The sequence below is a fragment of the Cryptomeria japonica genome, chromosome 11 (assembly GCF_030272615.1).
Source record: "Cryptomeria japonica chromosome 11, Sugi_1.0, whole genome shotgun sequence".
Classification (NCBI taxonomy): domain Eukaryota; kingdom Viridiplantae; phylum Streptophyta; class Pinopsida; order Cupressales; family Cupressaceae; genus Cryptomeria; species Cryptomeria japonica.
Window position 1 is genome coordinate 642,696,255 of NC_081415.1, and position 26,383 is coordinate 642,722,637.

Below are 26,383 nucleotides of genomic sequence, written 5' to 3' on the forward strand. Positions count from 1 at the left end.
AGCATCTTCTACATCTAAAAGGGATATTCTCATAATCTACTGACTGCACCCAAACACCGTTTGCAAGCTTCAAAGATATGTCAGCAAGAGGAGCAATTGAGCAATCCATCTCAACTAAAATGCATGCATACGTGGTATGTAAGTAATCCAAAGAGCCCTCATCCACCCCCAGAAACTTACCTACAGTGTTACTAATAACTTTGAAACAAGCTTCAAACCAAAACTGTAGAGACAAATTAGGTAACCTTACCCAAACTGGAATTTTATCAAAGGCCTTTGTCGTAGGGTTAAAGACATGATACCTAGGTTTTAATAAGAACATATGCTTCTCATCCCACCACCATAACTATTCACACATAATTTTCTTCTTGTCTAGTTCATTGTCAAAAACCACCACAAAAAAGCCTCGAGCACTCGGGTAAATTTGCACATCACCTTTCAAAATGGGCTTCCAATAATCTGTAATCCATTTGTGTAGTTCGGACAAACTTGGCCAAACACCATGAAAATGCCCAATCAACCCCATCTCTGCAAAATAAAGTTCATTCTCCTTCACTTCTTCAAAGATCTCGACATCAAAACCCACCAATGGCCTGTTAGGGTCTGGACCAGTCTAAAAAATAGGGAACATAGAAACCCCTCTGTCACTGCTTCCTGAACTATCAAGCCCCTTGCACACCCTATTAACCAGAGTTGAGCGACTGCCTTTCCGCAGCAACATTTTCCAACCATACAAATCCTGCTTAAACAGAGAGGCGAACTTTGCATTCCCACCATGCGATCCATTCCTAACAGCAAGGGAGGCACCGTCCGTACCATTGGAAAAACACCCCGAAGCTCGCCCAAAGCCCTTAGCCTGCACGGGGAAAACAAAAGTCGCTCTTGTAGAAACCCTAACAGTCGCCAGAAAAACCTTTGTCTGCATCGTGCCTCTCCTCGCTTCAATAGTCTCCTTATTAAATTAATTTTTAAGTAAAAATGAAAGCCCCGATATCTCTCGCCTTTCTTTATATATATAAAATAGGAACCGAAATCCAAACCTTAAGATAATTTCTATAATGTTCCCACATTATGTAGTAACTAAATCTTCATTATTTCGAAGGTTTTCAATAGATAAAATGAATCTCTATACAAATTTTAAACGAGATACAACAATTTATATTTACTATTACAAAATATAAAGATTCATATAAATTTAATAATCCATCTTTTGTTTGTTTCCATCTTGTTATTAGGAAATCAAATACCTATAATCTCATTCAATTTACGAAAACCTGATTCTAAGCCAAAAAGTTCTTTAGTTAAAAACCCTACACATTTACATGCAACACCAGAACAGTTCGAGCGCCATTCTGCAACGCTAATATTTTTCGTCGCTGACGACTGACGCGGAGGGGAGGGTTTCTCAGAGGAAAGAACCCATTAACAAGATGGAAACAACGGCAGATTCAGCTGCGGCCCAGTCACCCATTTCACCTGCACAACCACAAGCAGAAGCTCCCAGCAAAAAGTCAGTCTAAGCCTCCCTGAAGAGTTCTTTTAAAGATTATACATTTTATTCACTATCTGGTTGCAAACATATCATGTTAGAATGTTTTCTGATTTTAACTGTCTTGAATTGATTTTACTTTTTCAGCGCTTTAAAGAGGGAATTAAAACTAAAGCAGAAGGAGGAAGAGAGGCTCCGCAAGGAAGAGGAGAAGAAGAAGAAGGTAATGCTCTGCTTTTTATTTATTGACGGCAATGATTATTAATTGTTTGATATGTGTAGCATTAGGCTATAAATTAGCTTTGCAGAGGTAATGCGCTGCATTTTTTTTTGACGGCAATGCTTGTTAGTTGTTTGATTTGTGTATTATTAGGTGAAAAATTAGCTTTGCAGGGTATTTTCATTTTTTGGACGAAATGCGGTTCGCCTTCCTTAAATATTTAAGCTCTCCAATTTGTTTTGGGTTGGATTTAGGGTTTTAGAGTCTCTATTGCGCTTAAGTCGGGTTTTGTAGTTTGACGGAGTTAATCTCAGGACCATAGACAATTTGAGGATTGAAAAGTTTTTACCAGTGTTGAATGGTAGCTGAATCTTTTTAGTTCAAAAAATAGGAAGTGTATGCACTGCAACACATTCTCAGGAGAACATAGAGTTTACAATAATTATATGCATATTTTTAGGTTCTGGTACATTTTATATAAAAGACTTAGGTGAATGTTCTGGAAAATCTGATTAAGTGAAAAATTAACTAATGGTGAAAAAATGCCCACAAAAATACTCTGCCTAGGACCTCAGAAAACATGATAGGCTATAAAAATGAATAACAGTGTACGATCTAATACACGCATCCATGCATTTCATGGGATAGATTTGATATGTATCTTCTTTCATGAAATCCTCATAAGTCCTCTAAGCCTCTTTTTTCTTCCTACAGAATATTCGGACTCTGGTTTACTCGATTGAGTTATAGATTGGCACTTACTTCTCATGTTACACCTTTTCTATCTGCCTACACAAGGCGTTATTTGCTGAGTTTGGTCATGAGATCAATATTAAATACCCGGGTATAAATTTTCTGCCGTACTACATAAGCTCTGGTTTGATATTTGGATTGGTCTTGACATCATAAATCAGGGTTACGGATTTATCATTTTTTTGTTATTGCCTGGATTGGTCATGAAATCAAAACTCAGGGTTTCAGAGTTTGGAAAAATTGTGAGGTAAATGGAAAGAAATTCTTAGCCGAATTCTATAATAGGGATCTCATATTTAAAATTAAAACAGGCTTGTGAATTCACCGTGAAAGAAGAAGCAACTTGCACCTTTATTTATTGAAATTTGAATTCCATTGTAAAATAAATTTATCCATTGATAAAAGTTCTTTATTCTTATTTCTATTTTTGTCTCTTCAATCATATTCTTATTGTCTATCTCTATTTTTTCAAAGGCTATCTTCTTGTTTTATAAGACTGAGAAATTTTTTCTAGCTGTGCTAATTTCAAGATGCTTTTGCATCATTAATGCAGGCTGCATCTGCCCAGAGTGTGAATGCACAGAAACATCAAGCCCTGGACCACGAAGAGGAAGACATGGATCCTACGGTTTGTATCAAACTCTGGAAACTAACAATTGTTGTGTCATTCTACTTACAAAACACCGTAAAACTGTAGTGTCCAGCAGATACACATAAAACACCAGAAAGCAGCCAGAACATTTTGTTCTGTTTTGTTTTAATTGAGTAAACCATTAAAAAATTTGAGGGAAAACATGACCCACAGGGTCTGTATCCTATTAATGCAATTAAAGGTTCGAATTTTAAATTAACTTCTTTTACTTGGATATTTGAAATGCTTACTGTTGAAAAAATTGTACAATATATATTGGAATCTTTACAATAACGGTGGAGAATGGCTTTTATGAAGGAAAGATGAGATTGATCAGATTAAACAAGCTGTAGAATGAAGTGTTGAACTAATTGCACAATATTTGTCAAAATCTTTGAATCTTGGTGGAGAATAACTTATGTGAAGTAAAAAGAAATATGATGAAATTAAGCAAGCAGCCCTAGCATTTCCATGGAGAGGAGCTAACATGGTTACCTCTGTGAATGCTTCTGAGAGGTTTTAGGGGAGAACCTTAGTTGATTTTTGCAGAAGTTAGAATTACTTACCAAACTGAAATATATTTTTTCTATGCAGCAATACCGCGAAAACAGATTGAAAGTTTTGGCTGCACTGAAAAGTACTGGAGAGAATCCTTATCCACATAAGTTTCCACCTGAGCCTTCTGCTGCTCTATTACCAATTCCTGACTTCATAAAAGAGTATCAGAATATAAGCAAAGGACAACATCTTGATAATGTAGAAGTGTATATAGCTGGTTGGTGGAGTTGCAATTCTCATCTTTGTCATCCTTTCTTTTGTCATCGTCACTGCCAATCTTGATGAGAATTTCTGTGGGTATTTTTAACAGTTCTTTTTCTATTTTAGGGAGGATAATGAGTAAGAGGAGCTCAGGAACAAAGCTGAACTTCTACGATTTGCATGCTGATGGAGCAAAAGTGCAGGTTATGGCGGATTTAAGGTACTTATGGTTTATTAAATTATTGTAGGCGTTATTTTTTTTTTTGGTTAGTGCTTCTGATTTTATTTTATAGGATAAACAGAGTTTCATACTCCACAAAAACCTTGTATCTTTCTCTAAATGTAGAAACAATTTGAATAGATGGTCTATTGCATATTATATATGTTCTTCCGTAATATTAAGTGAGAGCTTCTATTGGGGCCTTACCCGTGAATAACATGGTTATGCATACGTTTGGAAAATACCATAAAAAAGACTCATGCTTCTTTGATCCCAATAAAACATTAAATAAAGACAATTTGAGACAACTTACAAAGTAACTGAGCCTAAGCTCTCTATCTGAGATATATCAAATGTGGATAGGCCAGAAAATCCTAATCAAAGACAAAAGAGAGACTAAACAACTGAATGATCCAAACCTACTAGACACACAGGTATATAAACTTAACTCTAGCCAGAGAAGATAAGGACAAGAATTAAAAACCCAAATGTAGCAAAAATTAAAAAAAAGATAAGGAAAAGTTTCCATTACAATTCACAGAAGAAAAGCACTGAGGTAAGTGCAGTTGCCAATCTTCATAGGTTTAGGAGAAGAAAATAATCATATGGCTTAAGACCTAATTTGCCAAGACAAGCGTGCAGTTGCTGATGTGAAGAAGTTTTATTAAAAATTAAACTCTTCTCTTATTGTACTGACTACTCTGAATCAGACTGCACAGCAGCTGCTGCCCCCTTTGAATTGAATCCTGCTCATCCAAAAAGGAAACACCTTTTTTTCCCCCTGTCAAAGGACAATAAGCTTACCATCCTTAGACCTAGAAGAAGTTGCAGGACAGCCAGAAATGAAGCCACCCTGCCATCTGACAGAAAGTAGTTAGGGTATCTCCATGTGAAATTCTCATTAGGAATGCCCTTTTCAGAACCCACTTCTGTGAATGAAGGTTCCAGGAAGATTTGAAGGTAGGGAGATGAAGGACAAGCATCAGAAACGTTCTCCTAATCTGACATCTGAAACATTGAAAATGAAGATTTTTATAGCCAATGTACTGGAACCAAGAATTGCTTTCAGACGAGACTCGGATGTTATTACAGATTGGATTGACTGCATAAGATTTGACATCAGGATGAGTTTACAAACCTTATAAAGCTTTGATGCCCTTGTGTCTTTGGGTGAGGCTTGCATGCTACGCTTTTGTTGCTGCTCTTGGTCCCATAGGCTGCTTTGGTTTTGTGGACGTTATTAATATCTTTCATTCATTCATTCATTACAAATATCTAAATGCATGCACAACTTGACAAACCTCTGATGATGTCCAACCTGTTAAAATAATATTAATATCTTCTATAATGGTCATCTTCTATTTTTAGTGGTCATCTTCTATTTTAAGTTGTTGACTTATCTAGCTTGTTAAGTTAGCTTTTTATTATGTAATTAGCTTTTAAGCTTTATTTAGCATTTAGCTTTTTAGTTATAATTAGCTTTTAAGCTTTATTTAGCATTTAGCTTTTTCTTTTTAGTTATTTAGCTTTCACGCTTAATTTAGCGTTTAGCTCTTTAATCTTTTACTTTAATGTTATGTTCTAATTATAGAACATCGTCTTGTAACCTCTATATATACGTGTGCATATCGTTCAATGTAATTATCCGATTATTGAATCATTCATTCAATTTATTTTTCATGGTATCAAAGCGGGTTGATGGGATTCTTTAAAGTTTGGCGAATTTTTAATAAAATTTTGAAGGCTTTTTGAGGGTTTCTGGTTTGTGGGCAAATTTCTTTGTGCTGGGCAGTAGTCCATGTTTTTTTAGGGTTCTGCAGATTTTCGGGCCTGCAACCTCGAGTTTTTTTTTTGCAGATTGAAAATTTACCTAGGGTTTCTGCAATTTTCGATTAGGGTTTTGACCTTTCAGTTCAAGTTGAAATTTTATTCTGGTTGCAGATTCTTGGTGGGTTTTTTGAGACCTCAACTGGGGTTGTCGTCAGATTTTTCGAGGTGCATTGTCTTTTGTGCCTCGATTTGTGAGTCGTCATATCTGCATTCTGATTTCAAATTCTTGATGGGTTTTTCGAGAGCTTTTCTGGGTTGGTCTCAAATTTTTATGGGTGCCTCGTTTTCCATGCCTCAAATTTTGTGCCAGCGAATTTGCCTTGGAATTTAAAAACAGTCAGCGATTTCTGCTAATTCTGTGGACATCGGGGATTTTGGCGTTTTCTGGGCGCCGTTTATGTTGTACATCCGACCTAGGGTTTCTGCCCCTATTTTTTTTTTTTGGAAAAAAATCGTCAATATTTTTCTGTTTTTTTTTACAAACAATCAGAGGTATTTTTATATTTTCTGCAAATTATTTTTATTTTCTGATTATTTTCAGGAAAAATTTCAGGTCTTAAGTTTGTAGAAAATTTTAATTTTTGGGTTTCTTCCAAACCTCGAAATTCGCACCTTAGAATTTGTGCTAGAATTCTTCTCCAGGGTTTCAGATTTTTTGTGCAGTTGCTTCTATTTTGATTTTTGAATCAGATTCTTCTGTCTCATGCTTTCACTAGGTTGACCTTATTCAACCTCCATTTTTGTGATGGCATCTTTGACCAACATCATGTTGGAACACAGTCAAAAGTTCAACAGCTGTCACAACACCTGGAAATAGTGCATGTTCACGATATCTGAGTATCGTTACCTTTATCAGATTGATTTAGGCCAGACCTTGTCTTACAGGTCCTAGGGTTTTCACGATTTTTTCTTGAAAAATTGTCTGTCGGTTTTTGATTTCTTCCACAAAAAATCATGGGAGGGTTTTTATGATTTTTTCCTCAAATATTGTTCGCAGGGTTTATAATTTTCCCTTAAAAATTATTTCATCTTTAGTCCATGATATTCGCGTAAGATTTCATTTATCTGGGTTTTACCCTTTTTTTCCACAAAAACATGATTTGTTGTAACCTCACATTTCTTGGTTTTCACATTTTTTTCCTCAAAAATTGTTTGCAGGGTTTCGATTTTTTTTTCCTTAAAAATTGCTATCTGTCATTCGCAAAGCTTGTGTGGGATTTCTAGGTTTTCACGATTTTTTCTTCGAAAGTTGTTTGCTGGTTTTTACGATTTTCTCCTCAAAAATCATCTGTAACACACAAAGTTCTCTGGTTTTGATCAATTTTTCTCCTAAAAAATCGAGCTTTGTTGCAGTCAGTTTGGGTCACACCTGTCAGGGTGTACATCTGCAACCGTGGTATCTTGCAGTCAGTTTTGGAGTTGGTACTCTTCTGCAAAAAGGTTTGCTGATTTTTTCCTCAAAATCATTGTTTCAGGCTTCCGTAATTCGTGTGTGCCAGATCTCTAATTCGCGTGAAGGCTACATTTGCTTGGATGGCTTTTGGTACTCTTGGTCATTTACATTCTGGAGATCCTGGGAGGGTCTCCATAGTAGCAAAGTGTGTTTTCTGTAGGGTATTGAGTACGATGACCATTAGGGAGGGTGTTAAAATAATATTAATATCTTCTATAACGGTCATCTTCTATTTTTAGTGGTCATCTTCTATTTTAAGTTGTCGACTTATTTAGTTTGTTAAGTTAGCTTTTTATTATGTAATTAGCTTTTAAGCTTTATTTAGCATTTAGCTTTTTAGTTAATTAGCTTTTAAGCTTAATTTAGCTCACACTTAATTTAGCGTTTAGCTCTTTAATCTTTTACTTTAACGTTATATTCTAATTATAGAACATCGTCTTGTAACCTCTATATATACGTGTGTATATCGTTCAATGTAATTATCCGTTTATTGAATCATTCATTCAATTTATTTTTCACAACCAACTCTGGATCAATCCTCACAATATGTAATTAGCTTTTAAGCTTTATTTAGCATTTAGCTTTTTAGTTAATTAGCTTTTAAGCTTAATTTAGCTCACACTTAATTTAGCGTTTAGCTCTTTAATCTTTTACTTTAACGTTATGTTCTAATTATAGAACACCGTCTTGTAACCTCTATATATACGTGTGTATATCGTTCAATGTAATTATCCGTTTATTGAATCATTCATTCAATTTATTTTTCACAACCAACTCTGGATCAATCCTCACAATCTTGCCAGCTGTCTCATTCAGCAATATAAATAAACAATCATTCTGCTTAACTAGCAAAATATTATAAAAACAAGTCCACACTTATCTTGTAGAGCAATTCCTATAAAAAAGGCTTCCAATGGCCCAAAAACAGCTTAAATATGCATCTAAATCAAGGGCCATTATTCCACACAAGTTTCCACTCTTCAACAGCTGTAAACTGTATTTTAAAATTTCTTCACATGGTTAAAAGAACATATTAAGGAAAATCCAACCAGTTTTCTTTCATCCAATGCTCTATCGCTGATTGGACTATTACCATGAAACCAACATATTAGAGAGCAGAGTCTGTGCGGTTTAGAAAATTGTTCTGTGCAGCCCATCAAGATATGCAGGTATATGACTCCAAGAGAGAAATGTTCCAATGGAGAGGTAGAACCCGTTGAGAGATTCCCTTTCCAGTAGAAACCCTGTATTGTTGCTGAGCCTTACAGCTTGCAGAATCCACTCAGTCAGTGAATCCCTTCTAGATATCTGCTGTGGCTGCTCTTGAAAAGCATAAGAAGGAGCCTAAGACAAACTCTGAGAAGCCAAACCTTTCAGCTGTGAAAGACAGAAAACCCCACATTGATGGTATGGGTTGGAGGCATTACTGCAAACCAGCTTCTCCCTTTCATTATGGTCCTTCTCCTTGTGATATGATGAAGAAACTGCTGCTACACTGTCAGATGTGAAGGCTGTAAAAATCCTTCTTGCAAAATGGGGCAACCTCTATTCTTGTCATAACGAGCACAGCGTAACCATGAATGGCATCACCTTCAAGCCAATCATCGTGCAGAGGTTTGGTATGTGATGGCTAAAATTCCAATCTTTTTTTATATTATAGAATACTTTCGCTTGAATATAATTGCAGAGAACTTTTATGATGGAATGCTTTCGCTTGATTGAGGTTCTTACTTCTTATTATCTTCAATGCACTTTTCTCTTTTTGGAAATGAGATTCTTTTGTAAGAGTAAAATAACTCTAGGTATCATATAGTAAAGTGGTACTGCAAATATCCAGTTGAAAGTCTTCCATAAATCTTCAAAGCCACATTGATCCTTCAAGAGCTACTTTTGTATTTTGGGCTTTTTATTAAAAAAACATAGAAGATAGCTTTTGTTAAAAGTATTACACCATCCATGTAAGATCATCTGTATCATTTATTATGAAGACATAGTCTAGGTAGATGTCCTATAAGATGAAACCACCAGCATAGTCAGTAACACAATAATCAAATAAAGTTGATTGTTGATGTAGAAGAAATATTTTTAATATGCATTTGTCAATTGCCAATGAGCATATAGTGTTCATAAATCTAGAATATAGTCAATTTGATCATAAATAAATTGATGATCATTAATGAGGAGATCATTTGAGATTTCCATGAACTTAAATATGAATAATTTTTCATGTTTTTTTTAAGGAAAAGAAGAAACAATCTTGATATATAGCAATGATCCATAACGAATTTAAGCAAGGGGTGAGCTGTCCTTTCCAAGTTTGCTCCCTCACATAATTTTTTTTTTTTTGCTCCTCACCGCTCTTGCACTTGCAGGACTTCAATCACACTCTTTCGCTCCTTCATTCCCTCTTTGCCACGCTCTGGGGACATCCTTGTTCTTGGAACGTGGGGTACTATATAGAAACCATGTATAATAAATCATTACAATAGAAAAAATAAAAAGCTATCCTAACCTGAAAGCAACCACCCTAACTACACGAACAACATAAAACATGAAAGAAAACAACTCTTTACACCTTTCATTCTACATACATTCTAAACTCCATTGCTGGTCATTGGTCAAGATAACACTTCCAGTTGCTCCATTTTGGGGCAATTGCAGGTTTTACAACCTTGGGTGTCAAATACCACTTGGGTAGATGGCTTTACCATGTATGAATTTTCTAACAAGATCTTTTTTGGCTTTACCATGTATGAATTTTCTAACAAGATCTTTTTTATGTTCAACATCAATTATCCCTTGGGACGCTGTTTGAGAATAATGTATGTGACAATGATCAGGCTTCATGGTACATAATTGTGGTCAGCTCAATTGCCTAATGGATAAGGCACTAGTTTGGTATTCTACTTCAAAGGTCGATCTTCATGTACTGTCAAGTTATACAGTGCTCTTATCGTCTTGTTAAAGAGGTTAAGTGTGCTTAGGAATGTCTTATTATTTACTTTGTCACTAAACGGGGCCAATTTTGAATTATATTTATCTTTGTATATAGTAAGATTTACTTAATTTTTCTTAGAATTAAATGTGTGCAAAGACGTTTTATACATAGAGCAAGGACGTGAAAAATTGTAATTTGTAATTGTGGTTGTAATTAGAGAAAAAGGTGGAGAATTAGTTTTTTAGATGTTAGAAGTCTTTTCAAGAGCTGCTTGGGTTTGAAGTTTGTGTCAAATAGACTCTTCTCCTTTTTGATGGTACAGCTTTATAATTTTCTTATCAACGTTAATGAAATGCATTTTTACTTCTAGTGTTGGTCATAAATGGATGTGGTAATCTTCCTTTGTACAAAATTGTGATTTTCAGCTCATTGAATATAATTTAATCATATTGAATAATTTATTTTCTGCTGCATATCATTTTATCTCTCTTATCTTTTTATACTTTGTGATGCTAGGGTTTGAGATGTTGAGCTTGGTATTGCTTGGACGTTGCTGGATCTGGTGAAAACTATGTTTTTATTAGATTTCAGCTGATCCATCATGCAAATCGTTCTATGAAGTTTTAGCTGACTCATTATGCAAATTATTTAACCATTTCCATTTCCATTAGGGAGGAGGTGCTTTTGATTTGCTCTATTTTTTTCTTTTATCAGTTATCCAGGTGTTTTGAATATTCTGTTCATCTAGGGTTTCACCTTATCTCTTTTTCTGCTGTTTTCCCATTCTTTGGTGCTTTTTTGGAAAACGTATACAAAACTACAAACCTCCCATCATATGTGGGAGCCAACCTCTCAAATATAGAGGGAAATTATTAAAAGTGATTCTTTCATATTTTTTATGAAATTCATTGTTATTGATTGAGCGAGTCACTCAATTTTTCAGAGGTTTGAGGTGACTATTAAAAATGTCGACATACCTTTATGGCCAAGGATCTATTCACCTGCAACCTCTTGCCTTCAAATCGCAATTACAGATATGTGCTTTTTAGTTCTAGTTAAATTTCTTTAACCACCTTAACTTTTATAATTTATTATTTGTAAATTTGTAAAATAAATTAATAATTATAATTTTTTGTTGGCTGTTTTGACTCTTAATTAGCTGCAATTTCGGAATTTCCGCTTCTGATAAATGGAACTGTTGTACATATTATTTTATTCACTCAGAAACGTGTAGCTGGTTGGCAGTGAATAAAGGGAGAGGAGATTGTCTATGTCCATTGCAAGCTGGCTCTCATCTCACACATGCAAGTCAACTACAAGGAGGGGGCATCGGAGCATTGGGATGTAGTGCTAAAGCATACTAATTTGAATGCTTCCTTTGCACAGTTTCCTTTACTCTTGATTAATGATGAGGGGCATGAGGTTCCTACATTAAACATGTATAACACAGCTAGTGGAAGTGCATTGGTGTTGCTTGTTCGAATGGGTTAATTGAGGATGTTGATGCTCTCAATGAAGAGTAATTTGAAGGTTTATCTTGCATTTTCCATGTGTAGTTATACAATCTTGATGTACTTTGACAGCCAACTATTATTCTATTTTGAACATATGTTATAAAGATGAATTGTTTTGATTTATTGTTTAAGATTTGATTTTGAATAATCAATTGCAATTGTGTTTTGTGGTTAGCTTTTGATGTGGCACAAGGATGGGGGGTTTTGTCAAACAACCCATTCAGGCTGCCATAGACCACACGAATCTTCATAACACAATTTGCAAGCATATGCAATTGAAATTTAATTTAACAACTTAGACTTGTTTTTAAACAATTTTTAAACCCATATTGTGAAAACCAGATCTTTATTTAAATAGAAAATAGTAAATATCATTACAATTTTTTTTATTTTGGCACTACAAAATCAAAACTAACTCAAATCAGCTTGCAAATGTACCTTTGAATCCTTTGCAACCCTCAGTTTTGGCGTTGGGATCTTCCTCTGCAATCTCTTTCGCGATCTCATTTCTGAAACCTTTCATTAGATTTTCTCCTCTTCCACACTTGGGCATTGGATTTATCCATGCTTGGACTACAATTTTATCTATTAAACAGTTGCAGTAATGTTGTTTTTCCCTCCTTAATGCATTTTTCAAAATTTGGCAGAAGCAATCAATTTTTGTAACCTCTGTCTTTGTAATTCCTCTTGCCAATAACTCCCAGCATGCTTGACACCCAAAAAATGGCTCCTTGACATACATGGGTGTTGCAATCCCCTTCAAGGCCAATATTCAATATCCCAACATTCAATTTTCAAATTTTATCATTTTTCTTTTTTTTACATATCAAAATTTGCATTTTATAAATCATCAAATTACAATGTTTGGGCCAACAAATAAAATGTCAGTTACAATAATTTAACCCCATTTTTCACCTTAGGATAAAATTAATGCTATAAAATGCCCAGCCAAATGAATAAATAAGTTTTCTTATGCTCCGAGGGTGCCCAGAAGCTGACTGCAGCTGAAAATCACAAACAAAAAACAACATAAAATAAATTAAAATTTGGTAATGCAAGATTGCCATACACCCCTGGATGCTTCTGCTTTAGTTTTGCATGTTTTTTGCAAGTTATAGGTGTTTTTTAATACTTTTTATGCTTTATATATTTGTTTGTATGACCATACCTAAATGGTGGTAAACCTGGGTAACTTTTATTTTTGTTGATCTGCCATACCTGAATTCCAAACCCAAACTCGATCCATAATTTAAGTTCAAAGCATGTTTTAACTGTTGCCCAACTTTATTGACCATGCAGAAGTTTTTGTATTGAGATAATTGTATGCATTTTTTTAAAACATACTTCCATTGCTTGTTATCTGTTCAGTGATCATTATGTCATGTATTATCAGCTTGCTTTGTCTTTTTCAACTTGGAGGTGCCAAATATACTGCTGAGAAGTCAACCAGAGCATATCGGATTGATTAAGCTTTTGCTATTATGAATAGACAAAGAATGGATTTAGGGTTCATATGTCCTAGAAAATGTTTGTTAGCTCATATTTTTAGGTCATCTACGGTTCATCTGTTTCATCTCAGGGATATGGGAGATTCCAATATGGGATATCTTATATTTCAAACAGCATTGATTTTTGTTCAGTGAAATATTTTTCTCAAGCATTTGATTTGATTGTGAATTCAATCTTGAGATTGAAAGTTCTATCTTCTAATTCATCTTAGCACTGCATATAGCTGTTCTTTTTGCATTGACATGCATAACCTGTTATTGCTTTTCAGAAATTCAGGATTGGAAGAGGCTGAATTTGTTAAGCATCATGCTGGTGTAAAGCGTGGTGATATTGTCGGTATTCGTGGCTTTCCAGGTGTGTGGATCTCCTTACATAATTGATCACTATTCCTTACATAATTGATCACTATTGTTTGAGACATATATTCAGTTTGAATTTCCATCATTGGAATAAATTTTCTGTGCCTATGTGAAAAGATTAGACAACATTAAAGTAAGGCTTCTGCTTTAGTGACAAAATGTGATAGCAGTATTACAATTACAGCTTATCACATTTTCAATGCAAGGAACAATAACAACATGGCATTTATATACTTTGCAGTTGCACAGACGATTTATTTTCAAATTACAGATTTATGTTCTAGTCTTTGTTTTTTCAACATGGTTCAATGCATAATGCTTTTTATTGACCTGAACATTTTTGTCAGGCAAATTTGCTATCTGGTGTATTTAAACAAGGCTGGAGTAAATATTAACAATAAACCCTATGTAATTTGAAGGCATACTTTTGTAGCGTTCAGAGTCATTCAATTTTAATTTGTCAGTAACACAAGTTTAGGGCATGCTAGAATTTATTTTGGAGATGCTTTTGGCGTTGAAAGCATTTTTCCAAGTTTCATATAGTTCGTTCACCTTAGATTTATTTACATTATTTTAATATACACAAGTTTTGTACTTGTTTGATCAATTTTAAAGTCTACAAACCTGAGCTGTCAATATAACAACGACTGATTTTTTTAACACCTTAGAATCCGTATCTAATTGCTCGCACAATAGGCTCAATGAAGGAGCAAACATATCTACAAGTTCAAACAAGTTACAAAATTAAAATCTTAATAAACAAGTTAATAACATTAATAAATTATTAAATCAACTTTTAAAAAATTAAATAATAAAATCAGCAATTTTCTTACATCATTATTGACCATCAGTCATCATCAAGGATTTTTTGTTTCACCCTTCTTCCTTCCAGTGTGCTTGTGTCTTGCTATCTAGCCCACTTTGCATTGACCACCATTAATTGTAAAGCCTCTTGGACCTCAAGTATCCTCTCTAACAAAATGATGTAGTTGGCACATCTAGTGTCCATGGGCTTGAGCAATTCCTTCCTTGAAAATGTCCTGAACAAAGCAAGTGATGTAGATGGTTGGAAATGAACATCTGCAGATATCTAGCCTCTGACACCACTGCCTTCACCTGATCTATCTTCGCGATGTCCTTCAAAGTGTTGTCCAATACGCGAACACAACAATGGGGTCTAAAAAATGTACTCATAAGCACCCTCCACCATCAAGCCAGTTAACATACACACATGGGCTGAATCGGGCACTACCTGTACACCATTAGAGGTTTCAATCTCTTCTATGGTATCTTTCAAAATTTGAAATTGGAAGGTTGCATCTTTCCTTTCCCCGAACAATCAATAGCTTGAAGAAAATAAGAACTAGTTGAACTTGTGACAATAATATTCGATGAGTGGCCGATGTTTGATATTGGTCCCACCCATCCATGATGATGGAGTATCCATCCTTTATCCAAGTTTATCTCATATCTTCCATCAGCACACTCATCTTGGAATATTCTCTATCAAGGAGGGTGGTGCATAGCTTATGTTTTGCAGGTGGAAAAAATGAAGGATCAACAATTATCACATCTTTGAATATTTGTTTAAAATATGGTGAGCATGCCACATGCAATGGTATGGCATGAGCATAAAAAAACTTAGCAATAGATGAATCAGCCACATCTCGTACTTGTGTATTAAACATAGTTGCAACATTAGTAGTTTTCTTATTTCCTCTAGTAGAAGTAGAAGTAGAAGTAGAACCCTTTCTCCCATGAAATCCAACATCCACGAATCCTGTAGGCTCAATCTCTCCAATGAAATTCTTTGCTTTTTTGACTACCCCTCTATATGCAATCTAGTTGCCTCAATCTCTTCAGCTGGAGTTATAGCTTCACAACCTTTCACCCCTTTACCACCTATCCACAAAAGATGACATCAACTTGTGTTGCGGATTGCAATAGAGGTTTCTTGGTGTTAAATGGGTCTTTTGCATAGGTTTTGAGGAGTTTGGAAGGAAATTCAAATGGGTTTGAACTAGCTGGCTTTGGTACACTCCCACTCCTTGAAGGACCTCTAGTGGCTGCCATACTTCTAGGTCTACTTCTTTCTTCCATTTGAATCTCAACCAGGTCTTCTACTTTCTTCCATTTGAATCCCAACCTCCTCATTATCATTAGTTGCACATTATCTCATTATTTTTGTTGATTAAGAATTTTAAAGAAAGCTGGAAGTTCAAATAAAATGAAAAATAAACTCACAATGACCTCCTTATGTGTTAAAATATTTGAATTTTTTTGAAAAATGCAAAACAAATTGAAAAAGCAAAAGTATAATGAAAAACCTACCTCTAATATAGTCGATTTGATGCCCCAATCTCGCAATCAACTGGTGTTCTTCTCTTGCCCCTTAAACACAAGTTTGCAAATGTCAAAATGAAAATGATTTTTTTCTTTTTGGTTGTTTTGATAAGTGAAATAGGTTTAGGTTTTCTTTGAAGAGGTGGGGGATCCTTGTGGTCCACCCATCCCTTTTTTTGAAACATGGTCGGGCCGTATGGGATAGCTACCTTTTCTTGTGCATTTTTCGGGATGCCATCAATTTTTGGGGCTAATAGGGGATGGCGATGTTTCTGAGGTGTCCCAGAGTCGCCAAAATGTTCCTTGTAGGGGCCAAGGCTAAAAACATAGGGGTCTCGTCCCCAGGAAGCATTGCTTTATATTTATGTATGGAACCTGTGTGAATATTGATTGTTGTGACTGGAGTTTTTTCTTCTCCATTTTGCTCACTTCTTTGATCATAAGGATTATTGTATATACTTGGTTAATTGTAAGGGTCATTCATTTTAGTCATTGGCATTTTTGTATGTTGATTTCCTGTATTATACACAGTATGAGGTATGAAATATTGGGAAGTATTGAAATTTTACAGTAGTATTTAGTATGTATTTTCCCGATTTTCTTGATTCCTGATATAATATCATACAAAGTGTTTTAGTGTGATTCTATTGATAATAGTCTTGGTAAACTGGATTGTTGATGTTGTGCTACAGGAAAAAGTAAAATGGGTGAGCTTAGTATATTTCCAAGGTCTTTCACGGTTCTATCACCTTGTTTACACATGATGCCAAGACAAAGAGTTCAGGAGAGGGTTAAGGATGATCGTTCTCAGGAAAAGGTTAAATGATTACTCAAAGGATATCATTACATACAAATCAAGAACCTTTCCCTCCCATATCTAATGTTTTTTTATCAACATGCAGGAAAGTGAGGGAGATAAAATTATTGGTACATGGGTTGCTGGTCAGACCAGAAACCCTGAAAAATATGTCCTGAAAGATCAGGTATCTTAGGTCTTTTTATGTGAATGTGCTTGAATAGCTGTCATTGGCGAAATTTTTTTAAGCACACGTTTCATAATCACACTGCTATAGATTGTTTCTTATGAGCTAGTAGGTTGTTGGAATGTCATGCATTCCGATTTCTTATTATTTTGTTTGGCATCTCATTGGTAGTCCCTGAAAATCAAAAAATATTGTTCTATGTTCTGATTGATCCACGTAAAGAGAACTACAAAAGTCTCACTGTTCTTGAAAATTGCATTGGTCTGGTGACCTGTGGCTTGATTATTTTGAAATTTTGAGTGACAGGAAACAAGATATCGGCAACGTTATCTAGATTTGATGGTTAATTCAGAGGTTAGAGATATATTTAGAACAAGATCAAAGATAATATCTTATGTACGGCAGTTTCTTGACAGGCTCGACTTTCTGGAGGTAGTGATCTTGTCTTTTTTTCTTGTATTAGTTATGAATTTTTAATTTATTTCAGTATTGTTATGTATAGCTTGATTTTGCTGCCTTAAGCTAAATTTGATATACAGGTGGAGACACCAATGATGAATATGATAGCCGGTGGAGCTGCTGCAAGGCCGTTTGTTACTCACCATAATGACCTTAATATGAGGTTATACATGCGTATTGCTCCAGAGCTTTACCTGAAACAACTTATTGTGGGTGGCTTGGATCGAGTATATGAAATCGGAAAGCAATTTCGAAATGAGGGCATAGATTTGACTCATAACCCTGAGTTTACCACCTGTGAATTTTACATGGCTTATGCGGACTATAATAACTTGATGGAACTCACAGAGCAAATGCTGTCTGGTTAGGACAACAATGTTTATTATCAAACTTACCATCAATTTTATGGTTTTTTGATATTATTTTCTTCACCATTTTGAACATGACAAGTAGGGACTTGTCAGTTTCTACTTTCATAAACAATCAAATCTTCAATATCTCCAGATTTATTGTTTCTTGCTTCCCATGTTTCCAGGAATGGTCAAGGAGTTAACTGGTGGTTATAAAATCAAATATCATGCTAATGGTGTGGATAAGGATCCCATAGAAATTGATTTCACTCCTCCTTTCAGGTGATTTTTTGATTGTGATATTATCTAATGGTTTGTTTTGTGGTATATATTCTTGTTATCGTTTAGACTATTTACTTGAGATGATTTGATAGCTTTGAAGTAAGTCTGTATAGTTTACATCTTTATTTTAATTTCAGGAGGATAGATATGATCAAGGGGTTAGAAGAGGTTGCGTGTCTCAACATTCCTAAAGACTTGTCATCCGATGAGGCAGCTAAGTATCTTATAGCTGCTTGTGAGAAGTTTGATGTGAAATGCCCCCCGCCACTAACAACGACTCGTTTGCTTGACAAGGTTAGATGATGCATTGAATATAATCTTCTGAAGGTTGCATGATTTTTATTCAGATTCTGGTCTTGCTATTTCTGTGTCATGTTTTTCCTTTCTTGTTTCCAACTTTTATTTTATGGTGATGATGAATACAACTATTCAAATAGTTATATGGTTTTTTCCAAATTAGTATATAGAGAAGCTTGTAGGTGCGTATTATAAAGCTTCTGCTTCTATACCAGGCCATTAAATAGTTTGGAATTTTCTTAGCATTTTCTTTTTGTAAACTAAGAAGAGTAGAACTATAATGTATTATGTAAGTAAATGGTATATCTGGTGTTTGTTAGCTATATATCACAATGTAATTTTCCTTTTCAAGTGGTTGTTTTTCTGACACACTGCCTTTTCCTTATGTAGTAGACACTGAATTTCATAGTGGTTTGTTAGATTTGAACAAAGAAAATTAAATACTCATTCAGAAAAGAATGATTTCTGCAAATGTTTTGTATCAATACTCATGAAAAGCTACGCTTTAGGAAGTTTTAGGCATGGTTGGACGCAAATATAGTTTTCTCTGTATTTTGGAATGTTTTGGAGAACTGCTTGATTTTGGGGAACATGGGGCACAGGCTGAAAAAAACAAGTAAATTGTTAATGTTCAGCTCATAATAAAATATAAGAATGAATTGACAGAAATTAACTAATCATACTGCAAAGCCTTACCTGTCTTTCATAATGAAGAAAATAAGAAAATTTTCAAATCAGATATCCTGTGCAAGCCAAAAAATCATCAGAAATAGATTAATCAATTCATTAATGCGGTCCCATAGAATTTTAGGGCGAGTTAATTAATCAGTCCATTAGCTTCCTCCCACCCACCCCTAGGGTGAGAAATGAATTAATAAACCTGCTATAATAAGGGCTAGAATCTTGCAGGGCCATAGAACTGTAGGGCCCTTCCTTATTCTAGCGTATTCCTGCCCCCCCGCCGCCCAAGCTATAGTTCTATGTTCTAAAGGGCTGGGGTCTATCCATAGAAAGAGTAGGGCCACATAGAATAGTAGGGCTAGCGAGCTGATTCCCCCTACTATTCTATGAGTCTATGGGCATGCCCTACAATTCTATGGAACTGATTAATTAACTGAGGGCATTAGCCTGCCTTTAGAATAGTAGGGGGCATCAGTTCATTAATGACTCCCCAGCCGGGCCCCCCCCCTCCACTCGATAGTTGCTAGCCTTCCCCCCAGCCGACTCTGTCGAAGAGCCAAATTAGAATAGTAGGGGGCTAGAGTAACAATTATGGTTGCGAATAAGCTATAATAAGGGCTAGCGAGGTTGGGGGGATCTATAGTTGATCTTAGTTAAGGGTTGGGTGGGAACTATAGTTGAGATAGTTGGGTGCAGATTATAGATGCATTTAGTGAAGACATGACGTGCGTGGGGTGTCAACCTATATGAAACGGCAGGGGTGGAAGCAACTAAAAATCCCTCCCATTGACCCATAGATTAAAATTACAATTCAGCAATTAAAATGATCAAAATCCATAACATCAGAGCATATTACTTTAATGAAAGTGTGTTTAGAGATCCCTTATATGGGGATGCCATCTCCTTGATATGTTCATTGTGGTTTGCTGACATTGGGATATGTTCTTACATCCGTAAGGCACTGGAAAGGAAGGATGAAATATACCAGTGTAGAAAATAATACAAATCTCCTAGTGACCCAATCTACAGCAGAGAACTTACAACCGCTAATCTAATTTTCAGATTAATATATTGACTCATAAAATAATGCCCACAGAAAGTAATCAGCTTTCTTGATTCATATCATGAATTTGATTCACATACAGTCTCATAGTGAACGGATACTTATTGTTTATGAACAGTAGAATATACAAAACCATTATAACATTTTTTTCACTTCAGATTATCCAGTTAACAGCCAATAATATTATCACCATTCTAACATATAAAATACAATAATATCCTTAGAATAGTTTCTACAATGCCCATTGGTGCGAAGAGCAGCAGCAATGGTATTCTCTGAATGTGCCTCTTGTATTGTCTCTTAATGAATGGCTTTGCTGATGTCGGCAGACATACAGCAAAGTCTGCACTGAGTAAATGCAGATAAGGCACTCTTAAAATTGCACCTGTGATCGCTTTCCTTCGCTTTATAATTCACTAACACTTGGAATAGTGAAAGACAGAAAGTAAACTTGCTAAAACTAAGTAGATGACCATTACACGCTAAATATTACAATATTACTTTAATACCCTCCCTTAATGGTCATTCTACTAACTAGCCTACAAAAGACTTGACATAATCTGCAGGTCATTTGGCCACGAATGCATAGAAGGCTGACTCCTCTTCAAAACGGTTCATGCCGAGACCCTCCCTAGTTGGACTTTTGATCAGCCAACCGCTTTGTGTAGAACTTCTTCACATGACCAAGTTTACCAACCGTTGAGTGCCTTTCAACATGATGTTGGGTAAGAAGCCATCCCTCCCATTATCCATAGACATGGAAACCAAGATAAAATGCAACTTAAAGATTTTTGTTGATAAAATATCAGCAAAAAACTCAAACCTACGGTTTGTCCAAAAATTGTCAAAAAACTGTTGTAAGACAGCACCATGATTTTGTGGAAAATTTGTTAAACCCTCAATGCGATGCTGAAATCACACGGTTTTGTAAAAAAACGGCAAAAATCACAATATTTCTCTCCAAAAAACCTTTCTGTGATTTCTCCCAAAATGAAATCCTTCAAACTTCTGGAAATAAATCCGAGGTAATGAAACCACAAATTAAAATTTCATCAAACGGTTACCTCTGCTTTGATACCATGGAATGATAATTCGTTATTTACAAAGGAGATGAAAACTCCTTAAATAGAGAGTACAACCAATGTTCCTACAAAACGGTAAATATTACAATAGCACTTTAATAAATAGTAGTTATGACACAGTGGCAAGTAGATATGAAGCAGATAACAATGGACTCAGTGGGGGTGGCGTCCTGCCCAGGGTCATTTTCGAAGCTTTTTGTCTTAGAAAAGCAGAGAAATGCGTTGGATTCCCAAATAAGAGATGCATAGCTACCCACAACAGCTCCTATACAAATCTGTTCCTTCTTATGTCAGCTTCAAAAGGATAAGTGCCTTAAGAGGAAACTGTCACTAACAAGACAGGTAGGCTTATAGGGCTGACTTGACAAAATTATTTAGTAATTGCATTTATTTATAATTATTATTTATTTAAATTAAGAGCAAATAAAGGGGCCGACAGAGATTTAATTGGGGACTTCACAGTTCGCCTGTCCCATTTGTTGCTTATCCTCAAGCAACTTCAGATTTGGATCCACTCCTTCCCACATTACATCGTATGTGTCCTCATCGGAGACTATCTCTATATAGTGTATTTGTCCCTTCCCAAACACTTGTGCCCTAGTTGCCATGGTTCTTTGTATTAGAATATCCTTATTTCTATTATTTAATGGTTAATTATGTAAGATATTGTAAATATTAGGAGTTTCCTTTCTTGCTTCAGTTATCGGTTGTTTCTAACTAGAAACATCGATCTTTGTAATTCAATTTAATGATCTTCTCGATCATTTGTAAATAGTAAATACAACATAATTTACCAAATACTTCAGCGTATTATGGTATCAGAGCCAGAATAATTAAAAAAAATTCGTCAAAAACTTTTCTCAAAAATTTTTGAAAGAATTTTCTGAAAAGTTTTTCTGTTAGTCGGATTTTTTTTTTATTTGTATTTTTTAAATTTCTGTCGTCCTTGGCTCCAGTTTATGAGTTTTCGTGGGCAATATGTGGATTTTTTTCGTCCATCTGCTTCTAATGTGATTTGTTGTTGTGATTATTTTTCACGACTTGTGTTCATCATTTTTTGCGTTTGAAATTGTGCATGTGTGACACGATTTTGCAATGTTTCGACGTCGATGTATGTGCGGCCTTTGTTTGCACGCGATTTCTTTTTTGCGCGACCTCTCTCTGCGTGCTTGGCTTCTTCCCGCACAACGATTGTGTCCTCTCAGCTCATTCGCGACCTGTTCTGTTCAAACAATGTCGACCGATAGGAGGGTTTTCTCCATTTTTTCCCAGCACGAAAACTCCTGCCCTCGCACAATCTGTCTTCTCTTTCACTCGCGAATGGCCTGATGCTTTATGCAGTTTTTTCTTGTTTGCGTTGAACTCTGTATCAACGCTCGTCGGCTAGGGTTTTGTCTCACCCTTTGTGTTTTCTGATGGGAGTTCTTGGAGCCTGTTTCGTGGGTTCAGTCTGCTGCCTAGGGTTTCTCAGACTTCGGCCAAGGTTTTGAACATACATCCTCAATTAGAATTTTTTTTTGATTTCAGATTCGCTCTGGGTTATTTGAAAGCTCAGTTGGGTCGCTGTCATAATTTTTTTGGTCTTCCATAGTTCATACATTGGGATCTGTGCTCGAAAATTTTCCCATTTTGCCTCAAAATCAGTGCATACTTTTTGCCTTAGTTTTCTTGCACGCATCACGTTTACGCGATTACATGCATTGATATCTCTTGCCTCAATATTCGTGCCATCATTTGGTTAACCAACTTTATCATCAGTTTTTCCGGATGGCATCTTTGACGAATATTTTGCTCGAGGGGGGTCAGAAATTCAACGACGAAAATTGTAACACTTGGAAATAGCGGATGCTCACAATTTTCGAGTATTGTGTTATGGATCGGTTGGTTCTTGGAAAAGTCTCACGTCCCACTGCAACCTGTCCTGATTAGACAAAGTTTGATGAACAGAATAGTGAGGGTGTCATGCTCATCAATCTTTTAGTGACTGATGATCAACTTCCTCAGATTCCTTTCGGCAAAACACCTATCGAGATATGGGAGCATCTCAAGACGCTGCATGAGACGTCTAATAAGAGCAGAGCCTTCTTTCTGAAAAATATGCTCTTCTCTATTCTCATGAGTGAAGAAAATCCCTTCAGGATCATCTCAATTAGATCAAGGAAATCCATGACCAGTTGGAAGCCATCGATCGACAGATGGAGGAGGACATGGTCATGATCACTTTGAAGAGCTTACCAAAGTCCTACGAGCATTTTGTCGAAACACTCAACATCACTTCTACCAGTGTTGATGTGAAGTTCGCTGATCTTTGCACTAAACTTCTATAGCAGGATTGGTGGAAGCAACAGTTCGGTAGCAGTACAAGCTCATCCTCTACAAAACAAGCATTTGTTGCCAAATCCTTTTAGAAGGATAAAGGCAAATCTCAGTCTTGTCAGTCTTCTCAACAAAAACCCTTTGCTCCGTCATCAAAAGTCTCAAAGAAAAAGAATGTTTGGTGCAATTACTGCCATAAGTATGGCCATATGAAAGTTGAGTGCCGTAAACGCTTGGCTGTACAGGCTAGGCAAATGTAGCGGAGCACACTGAGCAGAGTGAGTCTGCCTTTTACGCCTTCATGGCTAAAAGACTTGCAGACCATGTCAAATCTTCTGCCTGGTATATTGATTCAAGTGCATCTCGCCACTTCACTCATCGCCGAGATTGGCTCACTAATTTTCAGCCTTACTCAGATTTAGTCATTTTTGGAGGCAGGGAAGAGTACACAGTTGTCGGAAAGGGCAACATGCAAATTCAGTCTTGAAGGAGGAAATTAATTTTCCTTGATGTGTACTATGTTGTAGGAATGGAACTCAACCTCCTCTCAGTCAGTCAAATTCTAAGACATTCTCCTCGGCTCAATGTGACCTTCAGCTCACATCAGTGCAATATCTATCATTGATCGGGAGACTCAAACAACTGTTGCCGTGGGTCTTGAGGATCATGGTCTTTTCAGACTAGTTGACTCAGGGATTCTCAGGAGCTTGCCATGGCAGCCAAATGCTCCTTTGTTAGTACACTCTGGCATTGTTGGGTGAATATTTTTTCACTAGCGTACTAATGACAAAATATATGATTCACACACAGCTATGTTGAGAAATTAATCTCTGCTCTCATCAAGGGGAGGTTCCCTTTGAAATTTCTTCTCTAATTAATAAGAAATCAAAATCTGTGGGTTGGTGTTGGGCATATAACTCTTTTTTTTTCTCAGTCTATGTATTCTCCCTCTACCTTGTTACAATTCCTCTATCTCTTTAGATACTTAAAGAAAAGAACAATGAATCTAACAAACTACACTAAAACTTACGATCAAGTAGCACAAAGTCTCCCTTGAATGTAATACTAACTCAAACTGATTATTACAAATAATTAGAAACCTAACTTGCAGCTCAAAGTCTTCAAATATAAATTCCTAATCCTTTAAACTACAAGCAACTGTAGTAATACAAAGCCTACTACTAATCACTCAATTATCAGAAGATTTTCCAAATATGCTAGGAGCACACAATCTATTTGCACGATTCAAGAGCTCTTTTACCCACATAACAATATCTCCAATATCAAAGAAGTAAAGAACATATACAAGTCATGGACATAAGAACATTAACTTATATAAACAATTTCCTTGACACAACACAAAGTTTGAGATCAAACAAAATTGCTTTCTTTATTTGCTTGATAGAATTTTCACAACAAAAGCTCAAAGTCTTAGTTGAGGCAAAAATTCTACAGAGTTTTGCTTAGCATGAAAAAGATCAATATTTACAAATGAGGTCCTCCTTAAATAAGAAAAGAATGGAGAAAAATGTGGGCACAGTTGACTAATTCAACTGCACAGTCCCACTTTACTACAACTACAACATAAGGAAAATGTGCAACTGCAAGAAAACTAGCAGCATCTAATGATGCAATTGCATAAAAAGAAAAAGCTAAAAGGGGCCGCTTTGTCCATCTTTCTCCTCCTCGTTCGATTTATGGAATTCTTCGAACTTAGTCAGGATGGCTTTCATCTCTGCTTCGTCCGGCATTGGGGTAGAACTTGTGATCACACGAACACGGGAAATTGCATCTTCAATCTTTACCTGTTTCTTTTCCCATCCTTCAGCATGGATGCAAGGACTTCAAAACTGACCTGGATCTCCAATAGCTTATCAAATGTATCAAGTGAGAAATCCTATCTCGTGCAGTGATCCATTAAGAAAAGGAATTCTTGTGTGATAGCTTCACCAGTAACGAGATTCTGATTGCTATCATATAGATAACAAGGAAGATCGGCAACTTTGGCAAAAATGAGATCAATCTCGTCATCACCTTCTTTCTTCTCTCGGTCCAGCTCCATAATCATCAACCTCATTGTCTCTTGCTTATGAGACAATAATGACAAAATCTGGATATATTTTTCCCTCGTAGGAATTACTTTATTTTCAACCAGGACATCTATTCTGAAGTCCTCCATCTTGCTCCAAAAGGTCATACTTTTCTCAACTTCCTCAATCTCTTGCGATAATGAAGTTTTGAGTCCTTGCACTTGACTTTGGATTACTTCAAATTCCGCCAATAGTCCAACTGTTGAACTCAAAAGATGAGAGCTTTCTGACCTTAGCCGTGAAATCCACTCATCCATCACTCGGCCCTTGGCTCCTACCTGTTCAATTTTCTTTAGAGCTTCAGTATCCATTGAGGATCCTATGGGCTCAACTTCCTGAGAAGATTGTGTGACCTTTAGAAGAACATTGGTCAATTGTTCACATTTCTGCTTTAATTCGTTCTTCTCATCCCTCCCTTGATCAAATCTTCGTAACAAAGAGTTGAAGGTTGTCCGAGAATCCAACTTAACACTCTCATGTGTTTCCACCCCGAGCTCTATGGTTTGCATGGTGTAATCCTTAGGTCGTATTGATCTTTTTCATGCTAAGCAAAACTCTATAGAATTTTTTCCTCAACTAAGACTTTGAGCTTTTGTTGTGAAAATTCTATCAAGCAAATTAAGAAAGCAATTTTGTTTGATCTCAAACTTTGCGTTGTGTCAAAGAAATTGTTTATATAAGTTAATGTTCTTATGTCCATGATTTGAATATGTTCTTTACTTCTTTGATATTGGAGATATTGTTATGTGGGTAAAAGAGCTC

At 35.9% G+C, this 26,383-nt stretch overlaps 1 protein-coding gene across 1 annotated transcript in view; it reads left to right on the forward strand.

The window, feature by feature from the left end:
- Window positions 1-1,238: 1,238 nt before the first annotated feature.
- The window catches only part of LOC131055871 (lysine--tRNA ligase), a 67,102-nt gene continuing 41,957 nt past the window's right edge, over window positions 1,239-26,383 (forward strand). The window contains exons 1-12 of the mRNA XM_057990190.2: window positions 1,239-1,510; window positions 1,637-1,712; window positions 3,016-3,090; window positions 3,688-3,868; window positions 3,979-4,072; window positions 13,585-13,670; window positions 16,711-16,835; window positions 16,921-17,001; window positions 17,308-17,433; window positions 17,541-17,823; window positions 17,996-18,092; window positions 18,230-18,386. Of these exons, the coding sequence (XP_057846173.2) occupies window positions 1,431-1,510; window positions 1,637-1,712; window positions 3,016-3,090; window positions 3,688-3,868; window positions 3,979-4,072; window positions 13,585-13,670; window positions 16,711-16,835; window positions 16,921-17,001; window positions 17,308-17,433; window positions 17,541-17,823; window positions 17,996-18,092; window positions 18,230-18,386 (1,461 nt within the window). The 5' untranslated portion in view covers window positions 1,239-1,430. The remainder of the gene's footprint in view (window positions 1,511-1,636; window positions 1,713-3,015; window positions 3,091-3,687; window positions 3,869-3,978; window positions 4,073-13,584; window positions 13,671-16,710; window positions 16,836-16,920; window positions 17,002-17,307; window positions 17,434-17,540; window positions 17,824-17,995; window positions 18,093-18,229; window positions 18,387-26,383) is intronic.